The 15,360-nt window shown below is 39.1% G+C and overlaps 6 protein-coding genes across 6 annotated transcripts; 2 read left to right on the plus strand and 4 right to left on the minus strand.

The window, feature by feature from the left end:
- Nucleotides 1-37: 37 nt before the first annotated feature.
- On the minus strand, nt 38-1,063 carry Cbr-sqt-1 (the record flags this gene model as incomplete). The annotated part of the gene is made up of 2 exons (XM_002631093.1): nt 38-871; nt 923-1,063. The coding sequence occupies 2 exons, from the start codon at nt 1,061-1,063 to the stop codon at nt 38-40; spliced, it is 975 nt and encodes a 324-aa protein (XP_002631139.1).
- Nucleotides 1,064-1,949: 886 nt separating this feature from the next.
- On the minus strand, nt 1,950-4,805 carry Cbr-lgc-20 (the record flags this gene model as incomplete). The annotated part of the gene is made up of 10 exons (XM_002631092.2): nt 1,950-2,057; nt 2,102-2,233; nt 2,283-2,410; nt 2,461-2,596; nt 2,658-2,988; nt 3,033-3,152; nt 3,615-3,727; nt 3,774-3,854; nt 3,903-4,015; nt 4,694-4,805. The coding sequence occupies 10 exons, from the start codon at nt 4,803-4,805 to the stop codon at nt 1,950-1,952; spliced, it is 1,374 nt and encodes a 457-aa protein (XP_002631138.2).
- Nucleotides 4,806-5,189: 384 nt separating this feature from the next.
- CBG02921 lies at nt 5,190-6,568 on the minus strand (the record flags this gene model as incomplete). Its single annotated transcript, XM_002631091.1, has 7 exons — nt 5,190-5,386; nt 5,491-5,638; nt 5,718-5,797; nt 5,844-5,981; nt 6,031-6,247; nt 6,296-6,416; nt 6,486-6,568. The coding sequence occupies 7 exons, from the start codon at nt 6,566-6,568 to the stop codon at nt 5,190-5,192; spliced, it is 984 nt and encodes a 327-aa protein (XP_002631137.1).
- Nucleotides 6,569-7,023: 455 nt separating this feature from the next.
- CBG02920 lies at nt 7,024-8,754 on the minus strand (the record flags this gene model as incomplete). The annotated part of the gene is made up of 6 exons (XM_002631090.1): nt 7,024-7,082; nt 7,133-7,252; nt 7,300-7,374; nt 7,422-8,297; nt 8,467-8,673; nt 8,718-8,754. The coding sequence occupies 6 exons, from the start codon at nt 8,752-8,754 to the stop codon at nt 7,024-7,026; spliced, it is 1,374 nt and encodes a 457-aa protein (XP_002631136.1).
- An 867-nt stretch (nt 8,755-9,621) lies between these two features.
- Nucleotides 9,622-11,066, plus strand: CBG02919 (the record flags this gene model as incomplete). Its single annotated transcript, XM_045242351.1, has 5 exons — nt 9,622-9,672; nt 9,720-9,755; nt 9,839-10,402; nt 10,451-10,810; nt 10,857-11,066. 5 exons carry the CDS (start codon nt 9,622-9,624, stop codon nt 11,064-11,066), a joined length of 1,221 nt encoding a protein of 406 aa, XP_045092166.1.
- Nucleotides 11,067-11,301: 235 nt separating this feature from the next.
- Nucleotides 11,302-12,255, plus strand: CBG02918 (the record flags this gene model as incomplete). The annotated part of the gene is made up of 3 exons (XM_002631088.2): nt 11,302-11,375; nt 11,422-11,668; nt 11,746-12,255. 3 exons carry the CDS (start codon nt 11,302-11,304, stop codon nt 12,253-12,255), a joined length of 831 nt encoding a protein of 276 aa, XP_002631134.2.
- Between the last annotated feature and the right edge of the window lie 3,105 nt (nt 12,256-15,360).

Raw genomic sequence — 15,360 nt, forward strand, 5'->3', positions numbered from 1 at the left:
GTATTTATTAGCAACAAAAAACTTTTGAATAAAGAATCTAGAAGTTTCTGTATCCGCGGTTTCCGTTGACAGCCTCTGATGGTGGAGCTCTATCTGGGCAGTGGCAATATTCAGCATCCTTTCCTGGTCTTCCATCTGGTCCAGTCTCTCCCGAAGTTCCGTCTGGCCCTTGACGTCCTTGCTTTCCAGTTGGTCCTTCTGGTCCAACTGGTCCTGGCTCTCCTGGTGGTCCGTGAAGTCCATTCTGTCCTGGTGGTCCTGGTGGTCCTTGGTCTCCCTTTGGTCCCTTTGGTCCTGGTCTTCCGATTGGATGTTCAGCGTCGCGTCCTTTCTCTCCTGGTGGTCCTGGTTCTCCGATCTTTCCGATTGGTCCAGAGGATCCTTGCTCTCCTGGATGTCCTGGTTGTCCATCTCTTCCTGGATTTCCATTTTGTCCCTTTGGTCCCGGAAGTCCACGTGGTCCTGGTCTTCCGAGAGCTCCTGGTGGTCCAACTGGTCCTTGTGGGCAAGTGAAGCATCCGACAGATTCGCGTTGTGGGGCAATATCTTCAGCTCCAACTCCTGGGATTCCGTCAAGTCCTGGAACTCCGTCGAGTCCTGGAACTCCTGGGGTTCCCTTTGGTCCAGATGGTCCAGCTGGGCACTTGTTGTCAGCATTGCAGTTGCAGGTTGGTCCATTCCCATTGGCTCCATTTGGAGTCTTTGGTTGGTTGAAGACTGGTGGAACTGCTGGTGGTTGACCTGGTGGAGCAGATGGGGATCCATCAGCGTGTGGGGTTGGGGTGGCGTTGGTTTCTTCATACTGACGGCGAACACGCTTGCTGTTTCTTCCAATCACAACAATATCCTTCCACAATCCGTTTGTGGATTGCTAAAAGAGAATCGAAATTAGAATGAATATCTCGAAATCAATATATCTTACTCTGAAGACGTTCATCTCAGTGTCGAGTTGCTCTCTGAATCCATCAACTTCCGAGTAGATGGTAGACATGGTCATGAAGCACACCATCAGGGTGGCGACGGTGACCGAAGCGGTCACATAGCAAGCGATTTTTACTGACATCTCTGTAAATTTTCTATTGTAAAAACGAAGAGATTCCAAAACTGACTCAGCTAGTTCCGAGAAAAAGCAGAGACTCGTCGATGGCTACCTCGTTTCTCTCCTTTTATTGAGATCATTTCGTTAAGTTTTCAAGTTTTCGGCGAATCGGCGAGAGAGTGCATGAGATGAAGAGACAACAGAGAGGACTGGATAAGAACTAGAGATAAGGAGTACGGATGTCGTTTTGTGGAATGAAGAGGAAAAGTGTAGATGGTCTTTATTCGAAAAAGATTTTATACGAGAAAAGACGGAAAGGATGGACCGAAAAGAAAATGGGGGAAAACGGAACCGATTGGTATCACAACGGGAGAGAGTCGGTGGAACAATGGAAAGTGACAGAAGGTACAAAAACTTGAGACCAGGAGAATATTACGATTTGGGGATACTTTTAACTTTTTGTATATAACTTTGAGTTGGGAAAATTTTCAGACAAAAAAAATTTTTGTTTGATTTTAGAAACTTTCAGAGAAGACAAATAATTTTTCGTTGTAATATAAAATACTTGAAAAAAACGAAACACCTGTAATATAAGGACATCCAAACTGTACAATTTGGTCGAATTTATCTAGGTTCCTATAAGAAGTATCAAAAAATGCCTAACTGATATTTGTGACGAACAATTTGTCAGTTAACCACTTTCTGATATTCTTCATAGGTACAAAGAATAATTGGCACAAAGTTGACAATAAGGGGGCCCTTCTATCACAGGTTTTACGGATTTGTGCTTGGGAAAATCAAAATTTTTCAATCCGAATGGAATTGGCATTTCTCCGTTTCTGATGTCATTAAATTACAGATTTTCTGATGATTTAAGAGAGTATTCAGGGAACCAAAATCACTGTAAAATTTAGAAAAACTCCAAGAAGGTCATGAAGAGGAAGACGGAGAACATGAGAGCCGAGAACATGTTGTTAAGAGCCAAATAGATGTGACGCCAGTCTTGAGTGTAGTCCAGCTGAAATTAAATTTCTCTTCTTCCAAATATTCCGTCTCATCTACCTCAGCACCACGTCTAATCACCGAATCATTTACCTCACTTGTCGGACGTGCCTCGGGATTGGTTTCCTCTTCGACGAATCGGTGATAAGCATCGGTTCTCTCTGGTTCAATGCAGCAGACAACGCGATTAATCTGAGAAGGAGAGATTTAATGTAAAATTTTCTTTGAATCCTGGACCAACCAATTTGGCAGATAGGAAGAGTCGATGAGATGGGGGGACGTTTCGTTTGACACGACTGAGAGCCATTACAACCAGAGTAACCAGAATACTACAGAAACTGATGGTAAATACGATTTCATAGAAGATATCTGAAAAAAGGTTTTATGAAAAACAATGAAATCTTTATCTAAAAACTCACAAATTCTAGGTCGTACTCCAAGGAAACCATTCAATGGGGTGATGGTGCATAGGTAAAGGAAGCAGAGGGTTTGGACGTGAAGAGTGAAAAGTTTCACGAAAATTTGAGTACGAAGGTCCCCGAAAAGTGGAGATGCCTGAATAATATATCATTTTGTTTTGTCTGTTTGAATTGTTCGATCTGTTTGAATGTCTTACCAGCATAACATAAGTCGCCAATGTAACAGGGAACAAAAGAGCAACTCTTACAGTACTCATTTGTTTTTCCGCTTTCACACAAACTTGAAGAACTTCCAAAGTCTCCAATCCTCCAAGATGAGACACACTTATAGATCTCTCAACCACTACCCATGGAGAATGTTCCTGTGCAACCTCACTCAATCTCTCTTCTTTTTCATAAACCTTTTGCGCATAGACAGGTCTATTTAGTTTCTCTTTTGCTTTTCCTTCAATTTCAAATTTCGTTTTCAAAACGTTGGGCTCAAATGCAGTGAAGAAGATACAGCAACTATCATCTTCTTCGGGGAATCTGAGAAAAAAGGAGATCAATTGAAAGATGAGAGGTTGACCTACTTTCTATAGTCTACTGCACAACTCGCTTGGTACTTGAACTGGATTCTAGCGTAGACTGTTCCATCGTCATAGATATCAATGTCATCAACAGAATAGGAGCATCCGCCATCAGCACATAGTCTGGAATTGTTTCCAGAGAGTCAAGGTCAGACTTTAATTCTGATTTATTAGTTGATTGATGATTGTGAATGGTAGATAAAGTTATCAGAAACAGTGCCCGCGGTCAGCCGATGCCCGGCCGCCGTGGATCAGTTTCTCCGTTCTTTAGGAAATAAGCTCAGCCACCCAGAAACTTCAAGAACCGCTAGATCGCCGAATCTTACCTATCACAGAAATATATTAGCAAAAAAGCCGCCACCCAGTTTTTCTTGACTAGATTTTAGTAAAGAAGTTGATTGGAAAACTGGCTCCGAGAGTTTTTAATTTTATTCTACTAGGCAGACTCCAACACTATTATTATGCCTCGATAATTATCTTTCGAATCTCCCTCAACCTATAATTTTAGATTTTAGTTTTCTCCCTCCTCTCCCCCTCAAAATAACCTGATTTCACCCTTGTGACCCAAAAATCCCAATGACTCACGTATGATCAATAACATGAGGTGCCCAAATTGCACTCGAATTGAAGATGTACAAGTGATCGTAGTTCTCAAATTCGCCCTTTTTGTCCCACTTTAGACGTTCATCTTTCCAGTTCTATAAAAAAATGCAAGTTTAAATTTGGTGTCATGAACTGAATTACCAAGTAAATATCCCCAAATACATTGAATTGATAGCTGGATCCTTTTACAAGTTCTACATATTTAACGAGTACGTTTTCGATCTGAAACAGAGGTTATAGTGAAAGAAAGTAGGATATGAGTAAGGATACCGTAATCTTCATTTCATCGGATTTTGGAGGAAACGTGCTGAGAGTGTGTACACTTCCAGAATCTTCGAATTCTCGATTGAGCAAGTAGTAGAAGAGACAATGCTCATCGCCACCTAGTAATTGGAATCATGATAAAAAGAAATATTATTTTAACACAAGGTCAATGAACTTATACAATTTTTTCAAACTGGTTTTATCCTCGTTTCCGCTTATCTCATTTACGATTGTAACCTAGGTTAGCTATTACTTTGGTACAAAAAAATGGAAATGTGGAAGAGAAAAGACCGATGACCGTGTCCGATGGTCCCTCAACGACAACTACAATAACCTAAAAAATGTTCTTTCAGATTTGTTTTCTCGTTTTTCACTACACTTTTAGTCGAATTTTCTGTTATTTTTACCCAAAAAAAAGTCGGAAATGAAAACTTTCGATAGTGAAAAAACTGACTAAGAGCACACGAAAATCAAAATCAGGAAAATGGACATGTTTTTAAGTTACGGTATTTTCACTGTGGGACCTTCGTAATCTTCGGTACCAGAATAAAAACATGAATCACTTATAAAAATTCAATATTTCTCATGTCTGAAATAAATAACATCAAAGTTCGATCGAAGTGATTCTGATCAAAAAGGAGCAAAGATCTTTTTGGAAACTTTGAATTTTTGTAATCTTTTTTCCAACGAACCCCCATATTTTGTGAAATCTATGGAGATATAAATTTTCTTTTTGAAAGTTATTTAATTGATTTTCGGTACCCCTTCTCATCGTTTCCAGACAGTCTCCGACTCACCATCTGCTCTGTTAGTCAGATTTTTTGTATATCTGCATTGAACCATCTGTTCCGACGAAGGAATCAAAAGGAGTACTCCTAACAGGAGCAGAAGAAATCTCGACGACTTCATCGAGTTTAGAATTATGAGTGAGTGAATGTGTCGGTGTGCGCCAAGACGCTTATTCTTTCTTTCTTGCTCCCCTTTGCCCAAAAAGCTCCTTCCTTCCACCCTCTTTCTCTTGTTACCCGGACAACAGAGCCAGCTCACACACCGAGCCCGTGTGAAACAATCGATTAGTGTGTTGTTGTTGCTGCGTCTTAGCTTCCCTCGCGAATGGACAACAGGACAACAAGAGAACATGGGTTCACACCTTTCGTAACCACAGAATTGTATTTGAAAAAGTGCAAAAAAAAATTTGGAAACGAAAGGCGTTACTAATTGCCGTCTTTTTCGAAAACTAAATATCTTATACATGATTGAATCGAGACTAAATTCGAAACAGAAAATAATGAATCAGTATCGTGTCTTTGGAACGTCGGAATCTCCGAGTTGCATCTTTTGCCAGAGAAGTGGTCCTCCCCAGATTCCAGACGACTGTGGATGGGCGGTCATTCCTTGGAGTCCAGTCTCGGAGTGTCGTTGATACTGCCAGAAGGCTCCGAGGATGGCAGTGAAGATAGCAGCGGATGTTCCAAGTGCCACATTGCTCTCTGAAAACAATCAGATTATAAGAAACTTTGCAGGGGATGGTAAGAATTGCATTAACTTTGAAAAAGTTATGCGTGCTGAAGAATCAAAAAAGCTAAAAACTTACTCATTGTGGCAACGGTCGATCCAACAGCGGCACTGGCGAACCAATGATTGTTGACATCATCCTTATTACGGATAGTGGCGGCAGCTGACAGAGTGAAACCCCATGCGAAAGCGACGGCCAATGGGAATGGAGCAAGTTGAAGATATCTCTGAAAAGATCGAATTTATCGAATGTAGAAAAATACGAGCTTGTTAGATGGACAATCCTAAGTTTGTGAAAAAAAAAACCTTCAAATATGTCCTTGGCGAGAATTCGGCAACAGAGACAGTGTTAAGAGCACGGATCTCGAGAATGGTGTATGGAGCCACTTGAAATATAAGATTTTTTGAAAATATTTGATTTGAAAAACTTACACAAAATTCCGGCATATTTAGCGGCAGCAAGTCCCTTCCAGAATGCTCCCTCGTTGAGTGGAGTATCGAAGAATCGTGGGCCGAAGTGATACCAAGAGTTGGTGAGAACTGCATTTCTTCCCAATTGACCCTTTGGAGCTGAAAAATAAATCTTATTGTGATATTTATAGTTAGGTATGTATCATACTTTTGATCAAATCATTCATAGTTGGGCTGACATCCAGTCCTGGATGTTCCTTGCTGAGTCCGAACTTTTCAGCAATGGATTTGAATTGATGCGATCCTTCGTAAACTTTGTTTTGGAAGTCAGCAAGATCTCCTGGCTGATCTCCCTTCTTGGTGAGGTTCTTGTTCTTCTTGGAGTCAAGTCCAAATGGTCCAGCGAGCGATTCTCCATCTTTCACCTGTTAGTGATATATTTTTCGTTTTTTTTCTAAACGATAAACAAATACCTTTGGATCATACCAATCTGGATCTTCCTCGCGGAAACGAGCTCTATAGAGACGAAGTTTTCCGGAGCGGGTAACTGAATCTTCGAGTCCTGGCTCCTTCCACCAATCTGGGCGTCCCTTGCTGAAAAATACAGGACGATTGAAAAAATATCCTTCAATGCGTTGTCTTGAATTTAAGTCTGAAACTTACTATTCACGGTCGCTCCAGAGACCGATCCATGGAGGTCTTTGAGTTTTATACGTCGCGGTTAACGGCTCTTCTCCGTGGCCCATTTTACCTGAAATATAAAAAATCAAGAAACTGATATTGAATTCATCTTTGAGATATTAGGTTGGACAAGCTTTCCAAACAAACCATTTAAAAACCAGGTGGAAAATAAGCTTTCAGGCAACAAGAAACGTACGCTCGGCCGAAAAAAAGCGCGCAAGCGCACGAGAGATGCGCCTTTTGGCAGCTTTGCGCGATGCTAGTGTAAAAGAAGCGGTTTTTCAAATTACAGTTTTCTTAACTCAACGCAATTGCAGGGTAGTATGTGGAAACAGAATTGACAAATATGGATATTCTCAAAACACTAAACCATGAACTCAAGGTAAAATAAATGATTTATAAACAATTAAAATGCAAATTTTTCATAATTAGTAGGAAGGTAATTTTTTTAAGTTTTGAGATGCTTGCGAAATAGTATTAGTATAATACATTTATCAACTTCGTGGGTAGATCTTTTCTATTATTGGAAATTCGTCAATGTTTCCAACGTGGTCCCGTAGAGCTTCTTTTCTTTTTGATCTGAAAGGAATGTGTCATGTTTTAAAACTAATTGCAGATCCCTTGAATACCAAGTCTCCATTGGCGAAGATAGGCAGCTTTCCGATTTTTTCTTGCTTCGAGAGTTTCTTCTTTCGTATTAACATTACTTCTGTTATATGGTCTCACTGGGTGTGCCCTGGGTTCTCGCTCTGAAATTTCGGTTCGAATTTAGTGGAAAATAGTTTTTATCTGAAACCTTTTCTGACAGGAACATGTGTCTTTCTGTATTCTTGCCAGTACTTTCTCTTCTCTTGCAAAACCGTGTCGTTTTCTGGAAACTAAAATTTGTTTGCCTAATACAACAATAACAACAAGAACCTCGTTCAATTTCGTACTGCTCCAGTCTGCCGAAAACTTTTCGGAGAAAATTCCCGAGTTCCTTGGTTTGCACAATTGTGAAATGCATCTTCTCTCGGAACTTGTCCAGGTACCGTCTCAATTGCGATACTTCTGTAGGCATCCATTGTTTGTTTTCATCACCCATCAACTCGTTCAACTTTTTAGTCAAAAATCGCAGATCTCCCACAACTCCATTTTCTCCTACTTTAGAAAATTCGTTATTCATTCGGGCTTCGAAAACTTCGGTGAAAATGGTGTTAGCTGCATACCGGAACTCTTTCTCTTTTTCGTATTTCATTCTGGGATCATGGTTATTCATTTGAACAGCATCCAGTGTGGTCTGTAAGTCAAAGGCTTGCTCAATTCCATCTTCGTCTTTCTTGGATTCTATTTTGGTCTTTTTTACAGATTCTTGATTAATACTTGATCCAGTCAAACTCTCGTGGTAAGCTTTACAATAGAAATTCTCAAGATTCTTCTTATCGTCATCACTCAAAGTCCCACTTCTTAAGTTTCTACAGTAGGAAGAAAACTCCATTTTCTCTTCTTTCGTCCATTCTCTGGGCCCATAAATTTTACTGGCGGCGCTCAGAAGGCGTTCGACATCCTTGCTGACTAGATCATCAAATTGTTGACTTCTTTCTTTTTCAAGTTTTTCGTGAAGCAGTTTAAATTGTGTACTTGTTTTTTGACCGTTTAGGAAGAATTCAGGACAATCGACGTCGACTTTTGTTCGTGGTGAGAATCCAGCTCTTCGGTCACTTTGATGAAATTCTTTAGCGGTCAACTCGGCTTGGATTGGCGTAAGTGTGGGAAGCGACGGAAAAGATGCTCCGAAGTCATTCTTACGAATTTCTGAAAAAAAAACGTAATCATAGATTACTGTAGATATTTTTATTTGTGAGAGGATTGCTGTGCTGTTTCAGAATATGAGGCGTCTAATTCAATACTTCTGTTTTTCAAATCATTCCGGGTTTTAATTCTACCCAAATTTCATAATCATTGTTTTGTGAAGCCCTCTTACGTTTTGATATTGGTGGCTTTGACTTCGTGTATGACATTGCTTCTTGAAACATCTTCAGAGCATTCTGCATAACATCTTCTCCAGAAGCAATAGCTCCAGATAGTTGACCAAGAACAACATCTCCTATATTTCCAATTGCATCCAATGGATCTATTTCGTCACTGTGATCTTCTGCCTGGATGAGAATATCCAAAAGGCTTGATGATCCTGAAAAATTACAAATATTACAAAAGGTTGAGGTTGCTCTATACCTGATTCGGTTGCTTCAAAACCATCAAAGGAGTTCATATCTGGATTCAGATTCTGGAAAAGGTATCAGGTGAACTACAGTAATCAATAAGTGTATGGACAGTATCGAAAAGAAGAGGTGATTTTCAAATTACACAAGTAGGGTCTCACAGCGATTATCGGTTTCACTGACTGCCTATCTCTCTATGTCTTCTTCCCTTATTGACTCTCTTCGTGAAAGGGCATACGGTTCAACTGGACAATTCGGGTGATAAAAACGGAACTGTGTATGGGGAACGAAGAAAAATGAAATATTTTTCAATTTATGGAAAGGAATGAAGTTGTGATGCAGAAAACCGACGAAACAAACCGATGAGATAGTGCCTAAATGTCCAGAGTCGCAGATTAAAGTTTTGCGAATAGTATGAAAGACCGGGAGTGGCAGAGAAACCGGGGGTAGAAAGCGAGTGTCAGAAAATTCTCTGCGTCTTGACTACTCTTTTATTTGGACTTTTTGATGATTTTGAAATTTGTCTGCGTCTCGATGTAGTATTCGAGGAAAACAACAGAATTGCATAACTTGTGTCCCCTGGAAAATCCTCATGACTAACATTAGGAAGTTATTGTTTTCTCAAGCTCGCAAACTAATTGCTGGAAAAATGAGATGGATAACCACGAAACTGAGAAAGAGAAAACTGAGAACATGTTATAAAAACTTCGGGTTTTTGTGCTTGATGAATTGAATCAAAGAACGCATTCTTCGAATGTTCGAATGTTCGACTTCAAGAAACACAAGAACCTGTCCTCGTTACTAAATTTAAACATCCCTCCAAAATTTTTTTGTCAATTGAGCGTCTTTGCATTACTCTCTTTTCTCCACATTTTTTCCAATTTTCAATTTTTTTTGGTGTCAAGCTCCACCAGCAAATGCAATGTGTTCAGGGATTTGTGAAAAATGAAACTTTTTCAAGAAATAGGGTAAGACATATTTATACAAGCCACAATGTTCACTAACGGTATTTCAGATATTATTAGTCGCCTTCGTCGCAAGAATAACGCTTGTTCTCTACGCACACATTCATGATTATCTGTTCAAGGCGATTCTTCGACGAACTAGAACTGCTAAAAACTTATTGAATTTCAGGTCAACTTCACTGATATCGATTATCATGTGTTTTCTGATGCCGCAAAGCACGTTTCAAATGGTGGAAGCCCGTTCGATAGAGCCACTTACCGCTATACACCTGCGTTAGCATGGATCCTTCTTCCGGTTGTCATTTTTCCAGACTTTGGAAAAATCCTCTTTTGCGTTTTCGACATTCTCGTTGCGTTTCTATATTTCAAAATCATGGAGAAAGATTTGAATGAGACGAAAGATGAGGAAGCTCGGGATGAGATGGAAGGCGACCAGACGATGAATGTAGTTATGTACTGGCTTGCCAATCCCTTAACAGCTGTAATTTCGGCAAGAGGAAATGCAGAGTCTATCGTTTCTGCTGTTGTTCTACTGAACATTCTACTTCTTCAAAAAGGACATTGGATGTCGGCAGCACTTGTTCATGGAGCCTTGGCAATCCAGTTGAAGATTTATCCGTTGATCTATCTGCCATGCGTGTTCTTGAGTCTTTCATCATTCGGTGCTCAAAAAGGCTTCGTAGCAAAATTGAAAAGCTTGTTGACAAATTGGAGAGGTTTTGCTTACGTTCTGGTACGTTCTTTGTAAGAATTTCTATATTTGAGACGATCTTGTTTCCAGGTAACTCTGATTTCGTACGGATTAGTCGTGTTATTTTTCTATTTAATTTATGGACAACTCTTTCTCGACGAGTACCTTATTTACCACATTAAACGAAGGGATTTGGCTCATAACTTCTCTCCCTATTTTTACCCGCTGTACATCTATGAAGCGGAACCAGTAATTTCTCAAATTATTGGACTTGGAGCCTTCATCCCTCAACTTATGCTGACGGTCGTCTTCGCATTCAAGCATTATCATGATCTACCGTTCTGCTGGTTCATAACCACATTTGCCTTCGTCACTTACAACAAAGTTTGCACAAGCCAATACTTTGTTTGGTACATTGTACTGCTTCCGTTGTTGGCTCACAAAATCATGGTGAGAAATTTTATCTGATTGCTTTAAAAGAATCAAGTATCTTCAGATGTCTCGAAAACGAGCCCTCACTCTGATAGGCGCGTGGTTTGGCACTCAAGGAATTTGGCTTCTCACCGCTTACCTCTTCGAATTTGAAGGACATGACACATTTTTCCTGATGTTCCTCGCTTCGTGTCTCTTCCTTATCACCAATTCGATAATTCTCAAGCAAATTATGAACCATTATGTTTGGATTGGGAAACAGAAAACGGAATGATTTTTTATACCTTTTGTAATTAAAACTTATTTTTTTTCTTAGGAAACGATCTCTGTAAAATTCCCTTGTGCTTCATGTCAGCTTTAGTGTTTATTTATTAATGGGTACCTATTCTTTTTACTTCACTTGAAATAAATCAAATTTTTAAAGCGTCTATTTTGAAATTGTCTTTGGTAAAATCCTTCGAATTACCTCCGAACTGGATCGTAATCCCAATTGCAAACGAATTGTTAAGATGGTTTTCTACTTGATTGGATTGGGTCTCGGTGACGTGGAAGACATCACTGTCAAGGGACTGAACATCGTCAAGTAAATCCTAGTATTCCGATCTCTTTTAAAACTAATATCCTTCCAGAAACTGCGCACGCGTTCATCTTGAAGCCTACACAAGTATTCTGTGTTACGGACTCGATAAAACGAATCTCGAGAAGTTTTACGGAAGAGAAGTGATTGAAGCGGATCGAACGATCGTAGAGCAAGAATCTGATGCAATCTTAAAAGGAGCCGATAAAGAAGACGTCGCTCTTCTCGTTGTCGGAGATCCATTTGGAGCTACTACTCATGCTGATCTTGTTCTTCGTGCTAAGCAACAAAATATTCCGGTAATTCGAGATGACACTTGATTCCTTTTGGAAATAGTCTTAAAATTTTTTCGAAAGTCCTCACGAAGAATTTGCAGATTCGTATCATTCACAATGCTTCAATTATGAACGCCGTCGGATGCTGTGGACTGCAACTCTACAATTTCGGAGAGACTGTTTCAATTGTAATGTGGACTGACGAGTGGCAACCAGAAAGCTATTATGACAAAATCGCTTTGAATCGTCAGCGTGGAATGCATACCTTGTGCTTGTTGGACATTAAAACCAAAGAACAAACTGTGGAGAACATGATGCGCGGACGAAAGATCTTCGAGCCTGCCAGGTATCAAAAGTGTTCAGAGGCAGCGAGCCAGCTGTTAACCATCTGTGAGCGACGAAAAGCAAAGGGAGAAGAGTGTGCCTACGACGAGAATACGATGGTGGTTGGATTGGCGAGAGTCGGATGGGACAATCAGAAGATCGTGTATTGCAGTCTGACGGAAATGAGCGAGATGGAGATGGGAGAACCATTACATTCGTTGATTATTCCTGGAGAGACGCATCCTTTGGAAGTGGACATGCTGGAAACATTCAGAGCCTCCTCCTAAATTTTTTGTTAATTTTTGGAATTGTTCTTGTTCTGTTGTTAATTTGTTTTCCATGCTTGTTTCTTTTTCTAACAAAAATTCATCTTCAAAAGTTTCTACTCGTTTTTTTTCTCACGGAAGAAAAAAAAAGAAAAGGAAGAAGTAATTAGACCCAGCAATCTACTATGTTCCCACATAGGGAACTCCTCGTTTTTCTTTCTGATCCTAATCCTTCTCCGTATCTAGTTTCCATTCTTGCACGACGCAAAGTCCAACTTTTGACTCTGGGAAACAAAAAAAAGTAACCCTAGAAGGGCATTCTTCATGAAGGGATTACCGCATCGTGCGCACTCGTCTGATGTCAAAGTTACTTTAGATTTTTCTCGATTTCATTTTTATTGGGTCTCAAACGCTCCATCGAGCTGCAACGAAATAGGAAGAAAAACTACTGTCGTTTGGAGGCGGGGCTTTAATTGAAAACTTGACAAGAAAATAGACGAAGACGTACATAAATAGTCAAAACAAGTTTTTGTGTGTCATGCTTTTGGGGGGAGGAGACGAGTGAGTACCTCAATCATGATTCGTCTTTTTCCCTGTGCTTTCGTCGTCCTGCACAGCACGTTTTCTTCCGGCTCGTCCGCGGCTCAGAGGGTGGAGTTTCGAAGGTTGCTGCTCCCGCTCACACATGTCTTCCTTTTCTCCCGTCGCCGTCGTCCATCGGTCCATCGTCTAGTTAATTCCCGTCGCTTCCTTCCTGTCTTCCTTATACTCCTACTCATGAAACAAGTGGGGTTTTCCGAACATGTTACCATATTTCCGGCACCACCATCATCAGTCGCCATCGTGGCAACAACGACAAATACCGACATCGATAATAACAAGTGAGTACTTTTAAAGTTTTCTAAAAAATATGCGTTGTTTTGAAAATTTACTGCCTGTTTAGGCAATGAAATTAAACCGTTCTCAGCAATCAGATTGTAAGAACCTAATTTATGAACTAGTCAAATTCAATTTCATAAGGAACTTTCCCCATTTTTTCATCTCTCCATATCAATCTGAATCAGCTGGAGATCTCCGACTCTTTCTTGTTTGTTCCTTCTCACACGTTGTGTTCTATTCCTTCATGGATCTTCTCTATTGTCTGAGATGACGTCGTCGCTCGTTAGCTAACTCATAACGACTAGAATAGACAGTAATGAACATCCTCCATATGATCTGTACTACCTCTATTGGACGAAATTGAAAAGTCTAGACGGTATACCAAAAAAAAAGTTGATCTTATCAAATGTAATAAGTTGAATAATGTTACATGAAAGATGTGGACTTATCAGTAGGGACCCTGGGAAATTCAAAAAATGGAATAATTCGATCGCATCCTGACACTACAAATTTTTTCAATACCAAAGAGCTCTATCAACTTTCTTGGTGCAGCTTATACTCATATTCGTCTCCAAAAGTTACAATAAAAATCAAATTTGATTTCTGCAAAACTAAAATAACCCGTCCTTTTTCACAAACCACACGACTTGCGATATTCAAAAGTTAGAGCCCATGGACAAAGCAAAAAAAAACTTTTTTCCTGCATAATAATATGTCAATTTGGGTAATTAGCGTTCCGTTGTTTTATTTTTCTCGTTCAAACGTCCTCCCCATCAGTTCTTCTTCTTGTTTTCCCACATGCTTTTTCACCAACAAACGAAGAAGAAAAACACATCTAATTCCATTTGTAAAACTTTATTGGCAGTGGCCCATTCACCCAATTTTTTGTCTGGAAAGGTATAAGAAGATGAGGATGTGGAATAAAAATCTTGGAACAACTTGGAACCAGATGAAATAAAAAATACCAAAGGAATGAGTCTCAAATTGAGAGAAAATTGTTTTTTGCCGAAGCCTTCTGACCGATTTATTGGATTATTTCAAGCTCTTTCCTTTGCCCCGAAAAAAACAGATTCAATTTCTTTTTCCTTTTTTGTCGCTTTGAAACTTTTCTTTTCTTAGTTTGTTTTAGTGACGAGAGAATTTCAAACTTGTTGTTGTTTTTTTCACAATTCAGGGAATGAAAATAATCAGGTGTGAATGAACACTTCGTTCTCATTCTTTCTACTTCTTTTTCTTACCAATCTTCTGACATATTCAATTGCCATCTCTATTTCTATTATCTACAGAAATGCCATTTGAATTCCCAAGGAAGTGTTACTACAATCATCGGAGCAGGTAAATCGAAAATATTTTCGTGCTGCACGTTCTTTTATTGTTTTGTCGAATATATGAATTCGATGGAAAATATATACTGGGTAATAAATCAAACTATAACAAAGTTGGTAATAGGGAAAATTAAATTTATTGGTATTCCAGGAGTGTGACTAACCAGTTTATAATTTTACATATGATCTGAAGAAAACAAATATTCATAAAAGTATAAGTCATCAGAAGTGCACCATAGCTCAGAAATGGAACACCGTTAACCCTGTAATAGGAGGACCGCCTAATTTTTAATTTTCAGCCAGTTTATCTCGGTTCCTGTCAAAGATACAAACAAAATTGTCAACTGATAAATAATCATTCTTATAATATTACAAATACTGATAACTTGATACATTTTTGGTATCTTTCATAAGAAAAATTAGCTCAAATTTGACTATAAAACCCCACATTTACAAAAATCCTTCATGTATGCATCTGAGTCAAATTTCTTTAAATTTCAACAAAAGAGCCAAAATTTTTAGTTTTCTGGTTGGAATCGAATTTTTGACCATAGATATCATTTTTCGCCTGTCTTCGTATTTTGGACATTAATAGAGCCTGATGTTTCGAGAACCTTGTTTTCATGTACATAACTATTTATTTTCAATTTTCAAAATGTATCCATACTTCTCTAGAGATCCTTTTACACCACCTGGAAAATAATCATAATCCTCCCGGGAACGGATTCATTTTGTTTTTGAAAAACAAATTCAATATTAGAAATGGTTTTCTCAGAATCATTTATCGTAAACCTCTAATAGAAGCTCTTTCCTCCTATGCGAGATATCAAAGTCAACTCACTTCTGACATGTTGATAAACAATTTATCCGTTGGCCGTTTTTTAATATCTTTAACAGAAACCAAGAAAAATTAGCTCAAAGT

Source organism: Caenorhabditis briggsae, assembly GCF_000004555.2.
Source record: "Caenorhabditis briggsae complete genome, chrII, whole genome shotgun sequence".
In the NCBI taxonomy this organism is placed as follows: domain Eukaryota; kingdom Metazoa; phylum Nematoda; class Chromadorea; order Rhabditida; family Rhabditidae; genus Caenorhabditis; species Caenorhabditis briggsae.